Source organism: Enhydra lutris, unplaced genomic scaffold (assembly GCF_002288905.1).
Source record: "Enhydra lutris kenyoni isolate GAN:26980312 unplaced genomic scaffold, ASM228890v2 scaffoldscaffold46, whole genome shotgun sequence".
NCBI classification, from domain to species: Eukaryota; Metazoa; Chordata; class Mammalia; order Carnivora; family Mustelidae; genus Enhydra; species Enhydra lutris.
The window spans coordinates 12,186,073-12,202,331 of NW_019154130.1; the positions used below are offsets into that span (position 1 = coordinate 12,186,073).

A 16,259-nucleotide genomic window follows, 5' to 3' on the forward strand; every position below is an offset into this window, starting at 1 on the left:
TTCTGGAAGTGACTTCACACCGCCCCTGCTTCTCACAAAGGGGCCGCGCTGCCTGACAGCCGTCCACCCTGACCCCGGGGTGTGGAGGCCGGCACCCCTCAGGCCCCGGGGGGCAGTCCTAGGCACCGACTCCCAACGGGACACCAGCAAGGGTCTGCTCTCGCCCCCAAGGTCCTCCATGAGGAGCGTTGGCCAAACCGCCCCCACCAAGGGGCACCAGCCTCGCACGTCCGCCCCGCACTCGGCCACGCTCCCCCTTCCGCCCACCTCGCTGCCCCGTTTCACCTTCTCCCTTGAAGGACGACAGGAAGCTTGTCCTCAGCACTCCAGTCACTTGTGTCCACACAAACAGCCCCGGAAAGAGGTCGAGGAAACGGGCTGACCTGAGTGCCTCCGGGAAGGACAAGCCAGGGCCTGGCGGGCCCAGGACCAGGACCACGGGGGTGCCCTCCTGCGCCTTTCACGTTCTGAACCCCGACGCCCAGGTCTGAGATGAAGCACACAGGAAACAAAGCAATGGGAACGCAGAAGGCCAACAGCCGCAGCTGTCCATTACCAGAACCTTCTTGGGAGGCTAGAAAGGAACCTCCCAGCGAGTCTGGATGGAAGGAACCGAGCAAGGAGACCTAGAACACCACTAGCGGTGAGTGACCACAGTGACAACAGCCACTCTGAGCGCCAACTCCGAGCATTCAGCCCAAGCCCGGCCTCTGCTGACCCACCGGCCACAGCCACCAACCAGATGGACAACCTTCACTTCCCTGCCCCCACCACATGACAGGTGACTCTGGAGCTGTCGGAGCCCCTCCCCTGGGACACTCACCTGCCCTGCTGCCACCACTGGGGGCAGCCCCATGCTGGGCCCAGGAGGGTGTCAGCAGCCAGGCCTCAAGTCCAGCACTCCTGGTAGCATCGGCGGGCTCGGGCGTGTCACCGCGGGTTCCCCTCGTCCTCTCCTCCAGCCCAGACACTCAGTCACAACCTGAGTCCCAGCCACCACAGAGCAGGGAGCAGCCTGCCTCCCCTGACTGCCCAGCACTCGTGCAGCGAAAAGAGCGAACCCTTCACCCAAATATAATCAGAGAACGCGAGGGAAAACCTCCTCTCTGCCAAACCAGCCTTTGGAAATTAGCCGCTGCCTGCTCACGTTCAGCCTCGTGCCACCAAGTGGCCGTGGGGACCAGACAGGAGCCACGTTCATTAACAAACCAACCGTTTTCTTTTTTATTAGAGATAAAAACAGCGAGGTCCCAGGTACCACACCCTCGGGAAAACAAGACAGCGGAGGAGTGGAGGCTATTTACACGAGCGGTGGAAGGAGCCGGGCGGCCTCGGGCCCCACGGGAGGCTGTGGGCACAGCGTGGCCTCTGCAGGGGGCAGACGGTCAGTGGCAGAGGGCGATGGTTTCCATGTTAAGGAAGCGCACGTGCATCTTGGTCTCGATGTCTATCCCCTGCCAGATCTGCAACGGACAGAGCAGCATGAGCACGTGTCCCCGTCATGGCCCGGGTCCCCGCCCGGGTCCCCCCTGCCCGCCCCGCCACCAGGGCAGGTGAAAACCAGAGGGTTGTTCTCAAGACTGTGAGCTAACCGACGAAGAGGAACTTCCATCTGCCTTTCTGCGGGTTAATTTGGCTCTGACATTTGGATCCTTTCTGATAATTGTCACAGCAAGTTATTAAGTACGGAATCCGAGCTCTTAGCTCCGAGGCATTTCAATCCCACCCACCCCACTTCGGGCTCCATGATTTTCATGCAAATTCCTTAACCCCACTAAACCTCCTCTTCATCAGTACAATGCGGAGACCCCCACCTGCGCTGCCCACGTAAGTCACGCAATGCTGGGGGCTCAGATGCAATCATCCGCGGGAACGTTCTGGAAGCTGTTAAGCACTGTGCAGCTGCCAAATTTTATTCAGCCACCTTCCTTCGTTAAAAGGTCACAGCAGTTTGGTCTTTTTAACTTCTCTGGGATAGGTCACCTGGTTCTACGGAGGCAAGCTTTTCCCCGGGAAGGGTCATCTCTGCCCACAGATGTCCACTGCCACATACCTACCTGGTCCTGGTTCTGCCGTTACAGTCCATCCGGGCCAGGGCTCCAGGGGACCCCTCGGCCACCCGATCCCATCTGCCACACTACAGAGCCAGCCTGCCCCCCACTCTCAGGACTGCACTTGCCAGCTCCTTGGCCCTCGGGGGCCACCCATCAAAAAAGGGCTGGATGCGGTGGGCGTGACTGGTCCCTCTGCTCGTGTGAGAGGTGCAGACTCTCTCGGGCTGTCACCTGCAGCCCCCCCCGGGGATGGTCACCAGGCTGTAGGCAGCCCTGTCGGCACCCTGGCTGCCATTCTGGCCACTGTCACACACCCACCATGCCCCAGCAGCTTTGTGGTCTCCTGCACCTGTTCTGGGTGTGGCGGGGTCTGGCGAGCGTGCAGAGCGATCAGACCTGGCTCCCTGGGAACAGCTCCAGGCCTCGTTCCCAGCCAAGCTAGCTGGGCACCCAGGGTGCTTCCTGCTAAATGCTGGGTGGCAACAGGGGCACTGGTGAGGCTCAGGGGAGTGGAAGGGCCAGCTGATCGGGAAAGGCCTCCGTGGTGTGGGGCGGGCTTGGGGAGCAGTGGAGGCATGGGGGTGGCAGACAGGCGAAGACTTCTGGGGCAGAACCCGCCCAGCCCGGGTGTGCAAGGAAAGGAGGCTGCACACCTGGGCCCAGAAGCTTGTGTCGCCTGCCGCCGCCTCTGCAGGGCGCGCTGCTGCTGGCCAGGTGAGCTGTGCAGCCTGGGAGGAGCGCCCATCTGAGCCGCCCCTGGGCTCCATGGGGCTGTGACCACCCACGTCCTGGCCTGGCTCCAGGCCCGGGCCCGTCCCTTCCCTCGGGCCGGTCAGTGGCTGGCACAGTGCCCTGGGCCAGAGCCTTTGGTCCTGTTCCCTGACTTCCTGTCCTTCCTCAAATTCCAGAATGACCCCCTGTCAGGGTACTCAGAGCCAGGCAGAGGACGGAGCAAGCTCATCTCCCTCCGCTGGGTCTGTACCCATCAGAGGAGTGAGGGGTCCTGCTTCCCGAGCTATGAGCACAGCTGTGACAGCAGACGCTGGGTATCCCCCCGTGGGGGCTGGGAGGGTGGGCAGCTACATCCAAAGCACCTTCTCTGAGGCACAGGAAAACCCCACATGGAGTGCTTCTGGGAAAAGCTAGTTCTCATACAGGCACAGAACACTCCAGAACCTGGTTCCAACTGTCAGCAGCGAGGCTTCTGACAAAGGGGGCCGGGGACTCGTGGGGGAGAGACAGGTGTGGCTGGAGCCCTTCTGGTCTACCTCAGGTGCCCCGACCGCAGGTGAAGAGGACTCTCCCCATAAAATCAAGTAAAGCCAATGCTTTAAAGGTCACGCCCAGGTATGACCCCTTTCCGCAGAGAAGCGGGTCTCCTCCTGACCAGCGTGCACCCCCTTGAGCCCCACTGCTCCTCCTAGACACCCACCTTCAGGAAGTCGTCGAAGGTGATCCCCTCATAAACCTGGTCAGGCTCCTGGGGACAGAGCACATGCAGAGTGAGCGGCTTCCACCAGGAGACCCCCCCCCCAAGACACAGACGCTGGGGCCCCTTTAATCAAGAGAAGAGGGGGTTCCTCCGGACTGCTGCCTCCAGCTTGAGGCCATCACACTGAACTCCGAAGTCCCCTTCATTGGCATAACAACACGACAGAAGCAGGGTACAGGCTAACTGGGGACCCACCCGAGCCCCCCAGGGGAGACCCGGTGGATGAGGGTGTCAAGAAAGGGGGAGCAGAGAGGCATGGACTCCCCTCCCCTCAGCCACCAATGGACACACCTCCTGCCATTTCCTGGTCCTGCCCCACTGCACCCGCACTGACCCTGTGAGCTCAGAGACCACTGGGGCAGGGGTCGGGGGGGGGGGAGGGCTGGCTTCTGCGGCCCAACCCTTGTGCCCAGTGAGTCACCACGATAAGGGTCACCTGCGGGGCGTCTCCCCCAGTCAGTCATGGTCAGTGCCAGTCTCCAGGTGCGTCTGTCCCACTCTGGGCACACACGGACCTCATGAGGCCAGAGGTGGGGCTCCTGCCCCTTATGCTATCTCAGGCTCTGGCACAGCCAAGCCTCCCCAAACCTCACCCCTGCCTGCAGCACCCTTTGTGACAGGGACCGCCCAGCCACCATCCATGTCCATCCTCAGGAGACCAGCTAAATAAATCTTGGGCATCTGTGCTGTTGAGTACTAAGCCGCCACTAAGAAGGGGTCGATCTCTACGTGCAAGTACAGTAAAGGCTCTGAGATAGAGAGTGGGAAAAACCAAGCAGAAAGACGGCGGCAGGTCCATGAACCCAGGCCAGTCTGGTCCCGTCCTGCTAACCAGACACCGTCTGCCACCGACCGGCCCGTGGAGGTGGGGAGGTCAGCACGGAGAAGAGGAGAAGCAGTCTGTTCGATTCCATTTTGTGTAAATCAGAAATAAAAGATGTACATGTCCACATTGGTGTATGTTGGGGAACAAAGCCCACGAGGGTGGTTCCCCAGAGGGAGAAAGGCACAGAGAGCGTACGCCTCTCCGGCATCGTCCTGATGTCTGTCTAAGCAAACAGCAGGCGCCCTGAGCACCTGCCACACGGGTCCCGTCCTTGCTCCCATTTTACAGAGAAGACCACTGAGGCACATGAAGCCAGGCCCCCCGTCCAGCTGGGAGGCTCCAAGAGCCTGGCTGGAAACCACAAAGGGTGAGGAACACGAACACTGGTTTTTCATACAAAAAACTTATCTATGCGCACTTCCAAGTTTTGTAAATGTGACCAGTTCTCAAACGCCGCAGGGGCCTGCCCGCCCTGGGGCTCCCGGCTCTTCCTGCCCAGGCGCATGGGGAGTGGTGGGGACCCTGGGGACCCGGGTTGCTGTCGAGGAGAGCTACTGAGAAAGAAGTTTCCATAGCCCCGGCTGCAGGGCACCAGCAGAGGGAGGGCAGGGGAAGCCCCCAGCAGAGACCCCAGCCTAGCAGCCCCCCACGCCCCCAAGCCACAGGAGCTTCCAGACAGAGTGCTCTGGAAAGCCAGCACGGCTCCAGTCAACGGCTGGCTCAGGAAGGGCAGGAACGCAGCTGACGGAGCTTCGGTCCGGGGCGGGCGGGGCGGGCGGGGCGGGCAGCGCGGGCAGTGCGGGCAGCGGGGCAGGCCCGCTGAGCGTCCCCCGTGGCCGCCTGCGTGCATCCCAGCCGCATGGCCCGTCCCGGCCCTGCAGGCAGATACAAGCGCACACGGCTCATCCGTGTAACCGGCCAACGTTTGCAGGAGAGAATATTTGAAAAGCACCCAGAGGACCCGTAAATCAAGAAAGGCGCTCGGGATGCACCCCCAGGGAGCAGGCCTGGGCTTGGAGATGCCCCCGCTTCTGAGGTTGTGCGGATTTTATGCAGATCCGCAGCCGCCAGCTGCCAGCGAGTTTACTATGGCAAATTAAGAAAACTGTCACCAATGGAAACCGGAGTGGGACGGGGAGCCGTTGAAAGGAGGAGAGTGTAATTAAATCAAATGGGAGTTTGGCTCGACGACACGGCAGGGGATCCCTGCGCGCCCCGCTGAGGTCACCAGCCCTCTCTGCGGCAGTTAATTTGCTGAGTGGGGTCGTTTCACTGAAGCCAGAAGCCTGCCCGCCCCAGGTCTGAGAAGCAGACAGAGAAAACGCAGCCCGGTACAGTGACCGCAGCCCCTGCCCCTGGGAGCAGGCCCGGGCCTGCCAGGCCCCTCGACGATGGGCGTGGGGCACAAGGAGCCGGCTCCGGCAGGAAGACGCCCCTCCACTCAGGCCGGGGAGGTGTGTGGGGCCACGTAACACTGTGTGAGGAGCTGACGGCCTCCGCGGGACCAGCCAAAACCCTCAGCGAACAAAGTCACAGAGATGGTCAGGTGCCTGCCCTCGGGGTCCCTGGGGCTCAAAGCCACCGTGTCGGGGGCTAGCCGGGCTACACCCAGCCCTCCAAGAGCGAGTCCACCAGGCATAGTAAAGAGAGTTGCCCCCAAATTCCAGAAAGTTCTTTATGTCCCCAGGCAAACGTGAGACCACAAATCTATGGAATGATGTGTGCACAGGCCATGTAGCCACCCGCGGGGACAGGAACGTCGGGGGTGCCTGGCCTGCCTGGGGCATAGCTGCAGGTGCCTCCACGTGCCCAAGCTCCAAGCATGTGCATGACGGTCGGCCCACTCAGTCGCCCTGCCCACCGTCTATGTCAGTACCCCTCTAGTTAATGGTCCTTCACTGGGGACCATCCCGTCTGCCCACCAGGGACATCTGGCCATGTCTGCAGATGTTCTTAGTTGTCACAACTGGGAGGGACTGGCATCCAGTGGGTGGAGGCCAGGGACGCGGCTGAACAGGACAGTCCCCCCACCGACAGCTGTCCCGCCCCACGTGTCGCCAGGTGATGCGGCCCTGCTCTAACCGGTCCGGCACAGTCCTGAGAAACACCCCAGCCATCTCGACACCAGCACGACCCCAACAAGCCTCCAGGGGTCCTCAGCACCCGTGCAGAGACCCCGATCCTCAGCCCTGTGGCCGGCCCTCGGCCGCACGTGACGCCTCCGTGGCCACACCTGCCTCTGGCCCCCACATCTCTTCTGGGGCCAGCGGGGGGCTCCCCTCCATAGGTGCCAGCCCTGAGGCCGAGTCTCGTTGACACACATCCCCACTCCCAACTCCACGCCGGGGCGCCAGATGAAGGACCCGAGGGGAGCTCCTGCTGACCCCGTCCATCTCAAGGCCAGGAATCCCCTCCCAGCCACTTTAGATGAACAACGGTCTGATGAGCTGATGGGCAGACTGTGGGGGAGGCGACAGCACTAGGGATCTCCCCGCGGGGCCTTCTAGAAACAAGCCGGGCAAGGCGGGGCAGAGGCTGGTCGGGGAGAGGGGCTCGGGGGTTCCGGGCCACGGCTCACCATCTGCCCCACGCACACGCTGGCTGCCTCCATCATGGCCCCGTCAGCGATGGAGCGGGCCGACTCCTTCTCGATGTGTGGGTTCCCCGAGAGCAGCTCCTCCACCACCTGCCGGGCGAGGCAGACACACGGTGACCTTGGGGCTCAGTCCGGGCCGCGGGCGGGGAGGGGCCAGGAGCCCTGGCCTGCGGGCCGAGGAGCATACTTTACATTTCGATACTCTTCCAGGGTGATGCGGCCGTCGCTGTCCGAGTCATACATGTGGAACAGAACTGGGGACGGCAGGGGAGAGAGAGAAAGGGGGGCTCGGTCAGACGAGCAGGGAGGGGAGGCCCACGTCCCCCTGCTTCCCCAACCCTCCTGCTCGGAAATATACCTCAAAATGAGCAAAAGACATCCACAACGACCCCAATGTGGCCACTGCAGGGATCAAGGACCAAGGCCGTGGGCCCAGACTGCCTATATCCTGCTGGGTGACCCTGGAAAAGTGACCTAACTTCTCTGAGCCTCAGCTCTCCCATCTGTCGAATGGGAAGAACAACAACAGCACCTACTTCAAGGTGTTGCCCAGACTCCGGGAGCCCCAGAGCTGGCGGGTCAGGACCAGCGAGCGATCCCTGCACACGCTGAGCACAAGCTAATGGACAGACAGATCAACGTTATTTCAAAGTCTCATTCCTTGCGGCGCTGGCTGGCTCGGTCACAAGAGCGTGGGACTCTTGTTCTTGGGGTGGTAAGTTTGAACTCCGCATTGTGTAGAGAGATTACTTAAAAATAAGATTTGGAGGGCGCCTGGGTGGCTCAGTGGGTTGAACCGCTGCCTTCGGCTCAGGTCATGATCCCAGGGTCCTGGGATCGAGTCCCACGTCGGGCTCTCTGCTCAGCAGGGAGCCTGCTTCCCTTCCTCTCTCTCTGCCTGCCTCTCTGCCTACTTATGATCTCTGTCTGTCAAATAAATAAATAAAATTAAAAAAAAAAAAAAAAGATTTGGAGGGGTGCCTGGGTGGCTCAGTCATTGGGCACCTGCCTTTGGCTCGGGTCATGGTCCCGGGGTCCTGGGGTCGAGCCCCATGTCAGGCTTCCTGCTCCGCAGGAGACCTGCTTCTCCCTCTCCCACTTCCCCCCTGCTTGTGTTCCCTCTCTTGCTGTGTCTGTCAAAAAAATAAAATCTTTAAAAAAAAAAAAATTTTTTTTTTAATCCTCATTCCTCAAAGACCCAAGCAGGCAGCTATCATCGGCGGGTCATGGGCTACACTGCCGATACCCCGGCCCCTGGCTGGTCTGAGCCAGCCCCCGTGGGCACAGGCTGGGACACCAGAACCTCCTCTCCTCTCGTTAGTCCACTTTGTGTCATTTGCTTTGTGCCTCTATGCACCCGGCCGCCCAGCAGAGGCCAGGAGCCAAGGGGGAGGCAGCCCCTCAGCCCCACCAGCTCAGCCTGCAGCTCTCCAAGTCCCTGTGCTGGAACTGATCTGGCACCGACTGGACACCCCGGGCAATGTGCAGCAAACATCTTCACGTCTCATCTGTATGTGACCCCATGCGGCGAGGCTGCCCTGAGCCCATTTCACAGACTGTACTCTGCAAGCTCAGAGAAGTTAATGGGTTTGCCTGCGGCTGCCCTGTTAAGGAAAGGGAAACCAGGGCCCCCACGACCTCTGACCTGGCCTTCAGAGCAGGTGGGACACTAGGCCGACACCGGGCTTCCCTACTGGTCCAGAGTACCAGAACGGGGGTACTCGGGGGCCCCCAGCCCTGGCGGTTCCCACCAGCCCTCACGTACGCATTCCAGAGCTAAATACAGCCGAGTCCCCATGTTTACTTGTTTCCGCTAACAGGGCTGAGCCTCGGGTGGCCTTCAGCGGGGGGTCAGGAGTCCTGGGAAAGTCCACACGGGGGAGGGACACATGACACAGGCCACCCCGGGACCCTGTGCTGCTGGCCAGCCCGATCACAACCAAGCAGGCTCCGGAGCCCAGGGACCAGGCAGTGCCCTTAGCACCTGGGTGAGCTCCCCGAGCCTCAGAACCCACATGTGTTCACCATCAGCGTCCCGTGTCCTGGTTCAGGGTGACACAGCTGCTTGGCGGAAGGGCCCAGGTCTGTCTGAGCCAAGGGCCTTGCTCTTCTCACGGCCCCCGAGAGCCTCAGCCGCCATGGCCCAACCTGGGGGAGAAACACCCCCTGGGGGCCTCTGTGGGTATCGTCAACTGAGACTGAGCACCCAAAGGACGCGGGTGGGCATTCCCTGCCCCTCCCCTCCACACTCGCCTCCCCCCACCCCGCGCCGGCTGCAGGGGTGCGGCGGGACCTGCGAGACACAGCCCGCCCCACGCGCACGCACATCTCAACTTCTCTTTGCGGCACAGCTGCACCTGCTCCTCGTCCATGGTGGTGTCGATGGGCCGGAAGTAGGACATGATGGTCAGGAAATCCTCGAAGTTGATCTCGTCGGCCAGGCCGCTGGACCCCTTGCGCAGGTTCCTACAGGAGCCGAGAAGGGAACAGGAGAAGCGTGTGAACCCCGGGTCCTGTCCCTTCACCTGCGGGGCCTCAGAGAACCCAGCCCTTCTGGGCCCACATGTCACCCACTATGGCCCTCTTAGCTTTGGGATTCCGTTTCCCAGCAACCTGCTTGCAGGGGCGGGGTGGGGGATGGTCCCCGAGGTCTGGCCCAAGCCCGGTGCTGCCCTCCCAGAGCTCAGCACAAGGGGGCTGGTGAGGGCTGGGGTGCACAGGGATGGGCACTCCCATGTGGGGAAACCAAGGCCCCGAGCAATTCGGTAACTCATGGAGCCACCTCTCCTGACCCTTCCCTTCAGACCCGAAGCTGGCAAACCGCTGTCCACGGGCCAGCCCTGCCCGCCACCTGTGTTTGTCCAGTCCATGCACGAAGGGGCTTCAGATTTTTACATGGTTGACAAAATTGGGGGAACCCCAAATAATAGCCTCTCGCGGCAAAATTTCATAAAAATCACAGGAAATTCAAGTGTCAAGGTCTATAAATAAAGTTTTATTGGCACACAGCCACGCCCATGTAGTTACTCCGCGTCTGTGGCTGTTTTCAGGCCACCGCAGAGCTGAGCCGTGCGACAGACGCTGCATGCGTGGCCCACGAAGCCTGACATATTGACTGTGGCCTTTTACAGAAGAAGCTGGCGGACTACTGCTTGCTCTGGGCGGCTCGCAGCTCCAGTAGCGATGGGCTCAGCAGCGCTGAGTCATCGGTTTACAGCCAAGGCACAAAGTTTACCGATAACTTCAGATCTTTTAATAAGTCAAGACAGGCTAGAGGTTGTCCCAGCGACGTGCATTTCAGAAGGTGCTGGGAGGGGCCCTTTTCATTCCTCATAAAGATGCCCAGTTTTTTTTTTTTTTAAGATTTTATTCATTTATTTGACAGAGTTCACACGTAGGCAGAGAAGCAGGCAGAGAGAGAGAGGGAAGCAGGCTCCCCGCTGAGCAGAGAGCCCGATGCGGGGCTCAATCCCAGGACCCTGGGATCATGACCCGAGCCGAAGACAGAGGCTTTAACCCACTGAGCCACCCAGGCGCCCCCCACAAGGATGCCCAGTTTAGAGCAATCTTTCTCATCCTGAACTTTATGACGATCCTGTAAGGAATGGAGCCCTTGGAGGTGGGGAAGGGCTCACCCCACCCTCCAAGGCGGCTCCTCTGTCCACAGTCCGGGTCCGCAAGGGTCTTAGGAAGCCAGGTTGACCCTGGTCTGTCTTGAGAGGAAAACCCTGTCTCTGGACCCCACTCCAAAGTCCTCCCCTCACCCCCTCGGAACTTCCAGGACAGGAAGCGAAGGACGTGGGGACACCTGGGTGGCTCAGTTGGTTAAATATCTACTTTCGGCTCAGGTTCCGGGACTGAGCACGCCTTGGGCTCCCTGCTCGGAGGGGAGCCTGCTTCTCCCTCTGCCTGCTGCTCCCCCTGCTTGTGCACTCGCTCCCTTTCACACAAATAAAGAAATAAAATCGTAAAAAAAAAAAAAAAAAATGAAGGATGGAGAAGGGTATACAGGCTCTTGGCCGCACGCCCCCAGGGCCAGCCCTTCCTCAATCTGGCCCTCTTCACAGATTTCCACGCTCCTGCCCCACTCACCCACCTGCCACCCTCCCCAGGACCAGAGGGAGCTTTGCAAAAACGCAAATTGGACCCTATTTCTCCCCTGCTTCAAGCCCTCCAGAGGCTTCAAATCTCAGTTGTTAAGTCCCAATCCCTCCCCCTACTCCCCCGGGCCCCAGAAGGTGGGTGTTGGTCTCACCATCCACCCCGGCCCAGCCCCAGACAACCCCTCCTGCCACTCTCCAGTCTGCAGGGGTCCCCCCAGGTTTGGTTCGACGTCCACCTTCTGGACACTCAACATTCCCCCACCGACTCACGTCCCTGCCCCTCCCTCCCTGCAGGTAGCACCGCACCTGCCCCAGCCCTCCGGTGGCTGTCCTGACTTCCGACCCTCCAAGTAAGGGGGGTGTCTCTCCCGTCTCTGACTGGCTGCCCTGGAGTCCAGTGGCTGCCTGCATGGGCCCTACCTTCCTGTCTCCTAGCCAGACAGAGGCCACAGCTCCAGCCCCACGCCCACACCCTGTCCCCTCAGCAGAGGCCACCACTCATAGGCAGCAGCCCAGCAGATACCTGAAGGCCACCCCGCGAGCCAACAACACAGCTCCTGGAGCCACGCCCTGTTCCCAGGGGTGACGGATGAAAGCCAAGCTCAACCCAAGGTCAGATTTGTTTTAATAAATAATTACACACCGTCAAAGGCACAGATTTTGCATTTGAACAGTGTGCACCTGTGCAACCCACGCCCCAGTCAGGACCCAGAATATTTTCCTCCACGCCAGGAGCGCCGTCTCTCCAGTCTGAACACACTCCCTGCTAGGGCGCCAGGGAGGGTCAGGGGACCCGCCTTGCTAGGCCCTGGCCCAGGCCAGCCCCACCAGCCCCGCCAGCCCCAGGAGGCAGCTGGTACGAGCAGGCCCCCGCCCTTGCCCCTCCCTCGCTCACCTCATGCCACGGGAGCCACCAGCCCCCCGGCTCCGCCCCACAGAAGGCTGCGTCCCTGATAGCTGGCCAGCTTCCCGAGGGGCCGGGTCTGCACAGAGCCTTGAGGAAACAAGCCTCACGGACACGTGCTGGCAGGCGTGGCCCATCCTCACGCACACTCTCGCCTCATGCCAGGCACTCCTGGGCTCTAGTCGCTCTGTGACACCTTCAAGTTCAGACCCCAACATCCGTGTCAACTCCATGTCGGGGGAGACCTCCCCCAGTGTGGCCCCCATCACCACCAGTCAACCCCTCCCCACCCCCGGCGCTGCCTCCTGCCCACCCCAGGCCTCCTCCCCAGATACTTCAGACAGAACGAGGACCAAAAAGGAGATTCCAACCTCTTCTTCACCAAGGACCGTGTGCGATCCCCTCTGGCAAAGGTGCCAATCATCTGTGTAGATTTCTCTGACACTGGTTGCTCACCTCCAACCCCAGACCCAGCCTTCCCTCTGTCCCCTCTTCTTCCCCCGTAGGTGACACAAAGCTGCCCACTGCTCTCCATCTCCACTCAGCAGCTCTGCCTCCAGCCTGGGGACCACATGACACCTCCTCCTGGGCCTCTGTCACCCACAGCTCACCGGCAGCCGGAGTGTGCGATCCCCACCCTGCCTTAAACCTGTCAGAGCCCCCCACTGCTGCTCCCAGGTTAAGGTTAAGACCTCTCTTGCTGGTCAGGGGGCTGCACACGCTGCAGCTCTGCCCTCCCAACATCTCTCATCTCGCACGGCCTCTCTGTGCTCTGGCCAGACCTCCTTTCTGCCACACACACACTCATTCCACTTTCTTGTGCCACAGGACCTTTGCACATGCCGTTCAGTCCTCCCAGAACACCTTCTCTCTCGGCTTTGTCTAGTTAATCCAGTGGGCCTTGCCCTGTGGGAAGCTGAGGCCACCTACCCCCCCCTCCACACCCATGACGAGGGGAGGCTCAGGGAGACTGAGCACCTTGCTTCAGGCTGCATAGCCTTAGCAGAACCAGAGCTCAGTGGCTCAGGCTCACAAACTTGAAACCGGCCTGGGAAGTCACCACCCATCTACTGGCCACAAGACGCATGTTCCCTTCCTTCCTCTTTCTGCCAGTTCCCCTGGTTTCTCAGCCATCTGTGTAGACATAAGAGGTCAGGCCTGGGGCCCTGGTGGGCTAGGGAGGGCGTATGCCACCCAGCTCTTGATAGAGCCTCAGACACAGTGAGTCTCCACACAGTCACGCAAGTCAGCTCCAACAATGCTGGACATCTGAGGGCATGAGCTCTGGTTGGAGCCTCAGCTCTGGGACACTGCACCACTGCTCTATGCCTCAGTTTCTCTGCACATCAGGGCAACAAGCAGAATGACAGCCAACTCCTTAGTGCACAGCATCTCAGAGCTCCCTCAGCAACTCCTAGAGGCAGATGCTATTGTGACCTCCATTTTACAGATACTGAAACTGAGGTAGCCTCCAAGACAGCTCCCAGTGATTCCAGCCTCTTTGCAGCCAGCGCCCGTGTAGTCCCCTCTCTTCCTGTGGGCTGACCTAGCAACTCACTTCTGATGAAGAGAGCACAGTGAAAACCATGGGATTTCCCTCACAAGATTAGGTTACCAAAAAAATGGGGTCTTCCAGCTCAGGGGTTCAAGCTCCCCTCCTCTCTCTCATGTGGATGTCGCTCTGCGGGAGGCCAGCAGCTGCCATGTGTGAGCAGACCTGGGGGACAGTCCCTGCTTGGAAACAGAGCCTGCCCCGGTCAAGCCTTCAGATGACAGAGGGCCCGGCTGCCCCTGAACCCAAGAACCCGGCTGGTCTGCCCCTGGATCTCTGATGTGCAGGACCAGTGAGATAAGAAGTATTTGTTCGGAACCACTAAGTATCGGGACAATTTGTTATGCGGCCGCAGCTAACTGCTGAATAGGCCTGAGGGACTGAGTGAGCCACCCAGAGTCAACCAGCCATGAACCCAGCGCCGGAGCTGCCTGAGCCCGAGCTGTGCCTCTAACTCCTGCTCAGCGCTGCCCCCTCTTCTCTGTGTTGGCTTCCCGGGCTGTAAGAAGGTGCAAGGGTGAAATGCTCTCTGGAGGCCGAAGTCACCTGCCATCGGGCCGGTTCAGGGACAAAGACATACCTGTTGTCGAAGAAGGCACGGACGATTTTGGATCGGATTGGGTTGAGCTCCAGGTCAGGGACATTGTTGAAGTTCTCCTTGCTGGGTCCCAGGAAGCAGGAGCACCGGGGAAAGAGAGAGGAGGAAAAAAACCAAGGTCCTGTGGTGTGTTAGCACTTACGGGCTCTATTTCTCAATCCCGAGCAGGTCCTATAAGAACGGTCCGGAGACAGGCCTGGAACACACAGCACTGATTGGTCCCCTGCTCTCCCCGCTGACCGCTGGGAGCTGGGAGGATCTGAAAGCTCCGAGATGCTCTGTGTCCCAGACCTTCATCCCCCAGAAAATGCAGAGACACAAGATGTGCACCCCCTTCCGGGGGCTCAGAGACCCCTCCCCCCGAGGCCCATCACAGACCCCCAGTGAGGAGAGCCTGCTTCGGCCAGTCTGGAGTCGGGGTAGCAGACTGCTGGTTTGGGGCTGGAAGACAGGCTGGCAAGACCTCAGCGGGTGGAGGGGAGAGTCAGCCAGGACCCAGCCCTTCCACACCACGCATCCGCCTCCAAACACATCCATGGACGGCAAGAAGCATCACTCGTAGCAGCCACACGCTGCAAACCCCCCAAGGGTCTGTCACCTGAGAAGTAGGTAAATCGCGGTCCATCGAGACAACGGAGTACTATTCAGCCATGAAAAGGAAGGACGCGGGGTCCATGTGGCAATGCAGCTGGGCCTTGAACACATCACAGGGGCTGAGTGAAAGCAGCCAGGCACCAAGACTACACAGTGTGGGATCCCGTTCACACACGATGTCTCAAAGAGGTAGATCCACAGAAACGGAACAGACACCGGCGGTGGCCAGGGACCAGGGCGGGTGGGAACGATGGGCAGGGACCGCTGGGTGTACAGGCTCTCTAGGGGATGATCGAAAGATTCAGAAATCGTGGGGTTGGACGCAGAGCTGCGAGGATACCAAAAGCCATGGAATTGTACATTTTAAGGGCAAGTTGTATGGTATGTGAAGCCTATTTCAGAAAAGCTGTCTAGAAAAAAAAGATGCTGGTGACAGAAGAGGATGAATTTCAAACCCAACAGCACCGTCGCTGGGCAAAGAGGTCACTGGGTAGGGGACAGGCTGAGGGTCCGCAGGTAACGAGGCAGCGAAGGTCCTTACCTGCCTGACCTGCCCACAAAAAGTTATCCTTTGTTCTCAGAATCTGCCTCCCACTCACCTTCTTCTTCTATTCCATGGACTTCAAGGGCCAGTGGCCTTGGGAGGGACCCAAGGCCCTGGCTGGTGACCCCGGGGAGCTAGGAGGCACGCCCAGGCAGGGGAGGTGGGACATCAGCTCCTTAAGCTGAGAGTGTCCGGGGCTGGGGTCGACAACAGAGCTGGGGTTCAAAACTCGAACTCACGCCTGGCGGGAACAAGGAGATGTCACGTACACAGAGACTCAAACACGGAGCTGGAAGCTTTCAGAAGCACATGGTGACCTGTCCTGCCCCCACCTTACAGACGGGGAGGCTGAGGCCCAGAGGGGAAAGGGGAGCCTGGCTCGGGCGCCCAGATGCCTCTGTGACCCCACTGCCACCCCCACACTGCTTCCTGTCCCCGCCCCCAGGGCTCCCGGCGGGGCTGGCTCAGGGGACACCGGGCCAAACTCGGGAGCCAGCGTCCATGGACGCCACATTCTGGATTCCTCTGATCCCAGGGCTGAAGAAGGGGGCACGCTTGGAACAGATGCCTGGCATGACGGAGTACTATTTGGTCACAAGAAGGATCGCAGTGTTGAGGCAAACTGCCACGTGGACCACCTCAAAGGCACGGGACCGAGCAGAAAGCACTGGACACAAATGGTCACATCCCAGAGGATCCTTTTATCTGCGATGACCAGAGTTGGCCCCCCCAGGACAGACCCAGAGGCAGAAGGCAGTCAGCGGGCTGCCAGGGGCGGGGGCGAGCAGGGGTCAGGACAGGTCAGTACAGGCTTTCGTGGCAGGGAGGGGAGAGAGAGTGACAGCAATGTCCTCAAACTGGCTGCGCACTTCAAACAGGTAAACTGTAGAATGTGTTATAGCTCAATAAGGCATCTAAAAAATTTCCCCAAGAGAGGCTGAAAAACCAAAAGCAAAGAAACATTGCACTGTGACCCTCTTATATAAAGAACGCAAG

The 16,259-nt window shown here is 60.0% G+C and overlaps 1 protein-coding gene across 1 annotated transcript in view; it reads right to left on the reverse strand.

Moving 5' to 3' along the window:
- Positions 1-1,196: 1,196 nt before the first annotated feature.
- The window catches only part of LOC111156366 (tescalcin), a 49,085-nt gene continuing 34,022 nt past the window's right edge, over positions 1,197-16,259 (reverse strand). Inside the window, exons 3-8 of the mRNA XM_022517179.1 lie at positions 14,108-14,188; positions 9,295-9,434; positions 7,161-7,222; positions 6,951-7,058; positions 3,487-3,534; positions 1,197-1,463 (exon numbers count right to left, since the gene is read on the reverse strand). Of these exons, the coding sequence (XP_022372887.1) occupies positions 1,386-1,463; positions 3,487-3,534; positions 6,951-7,058; positions 7,161-7,222; positions 9,295-9,434; positions 14,108-14,188 (517 nt within the window). The 3' untranslated portion in view covers positions 1,197-1,385. The remainder of the gene's footprint in view (positions 1,464-3,486; positions 3,535-6,950; positions 7,059-7,160; positions 7,223-9,294; positions 9,435-14,107; positions 14,189-16,259) is intronic.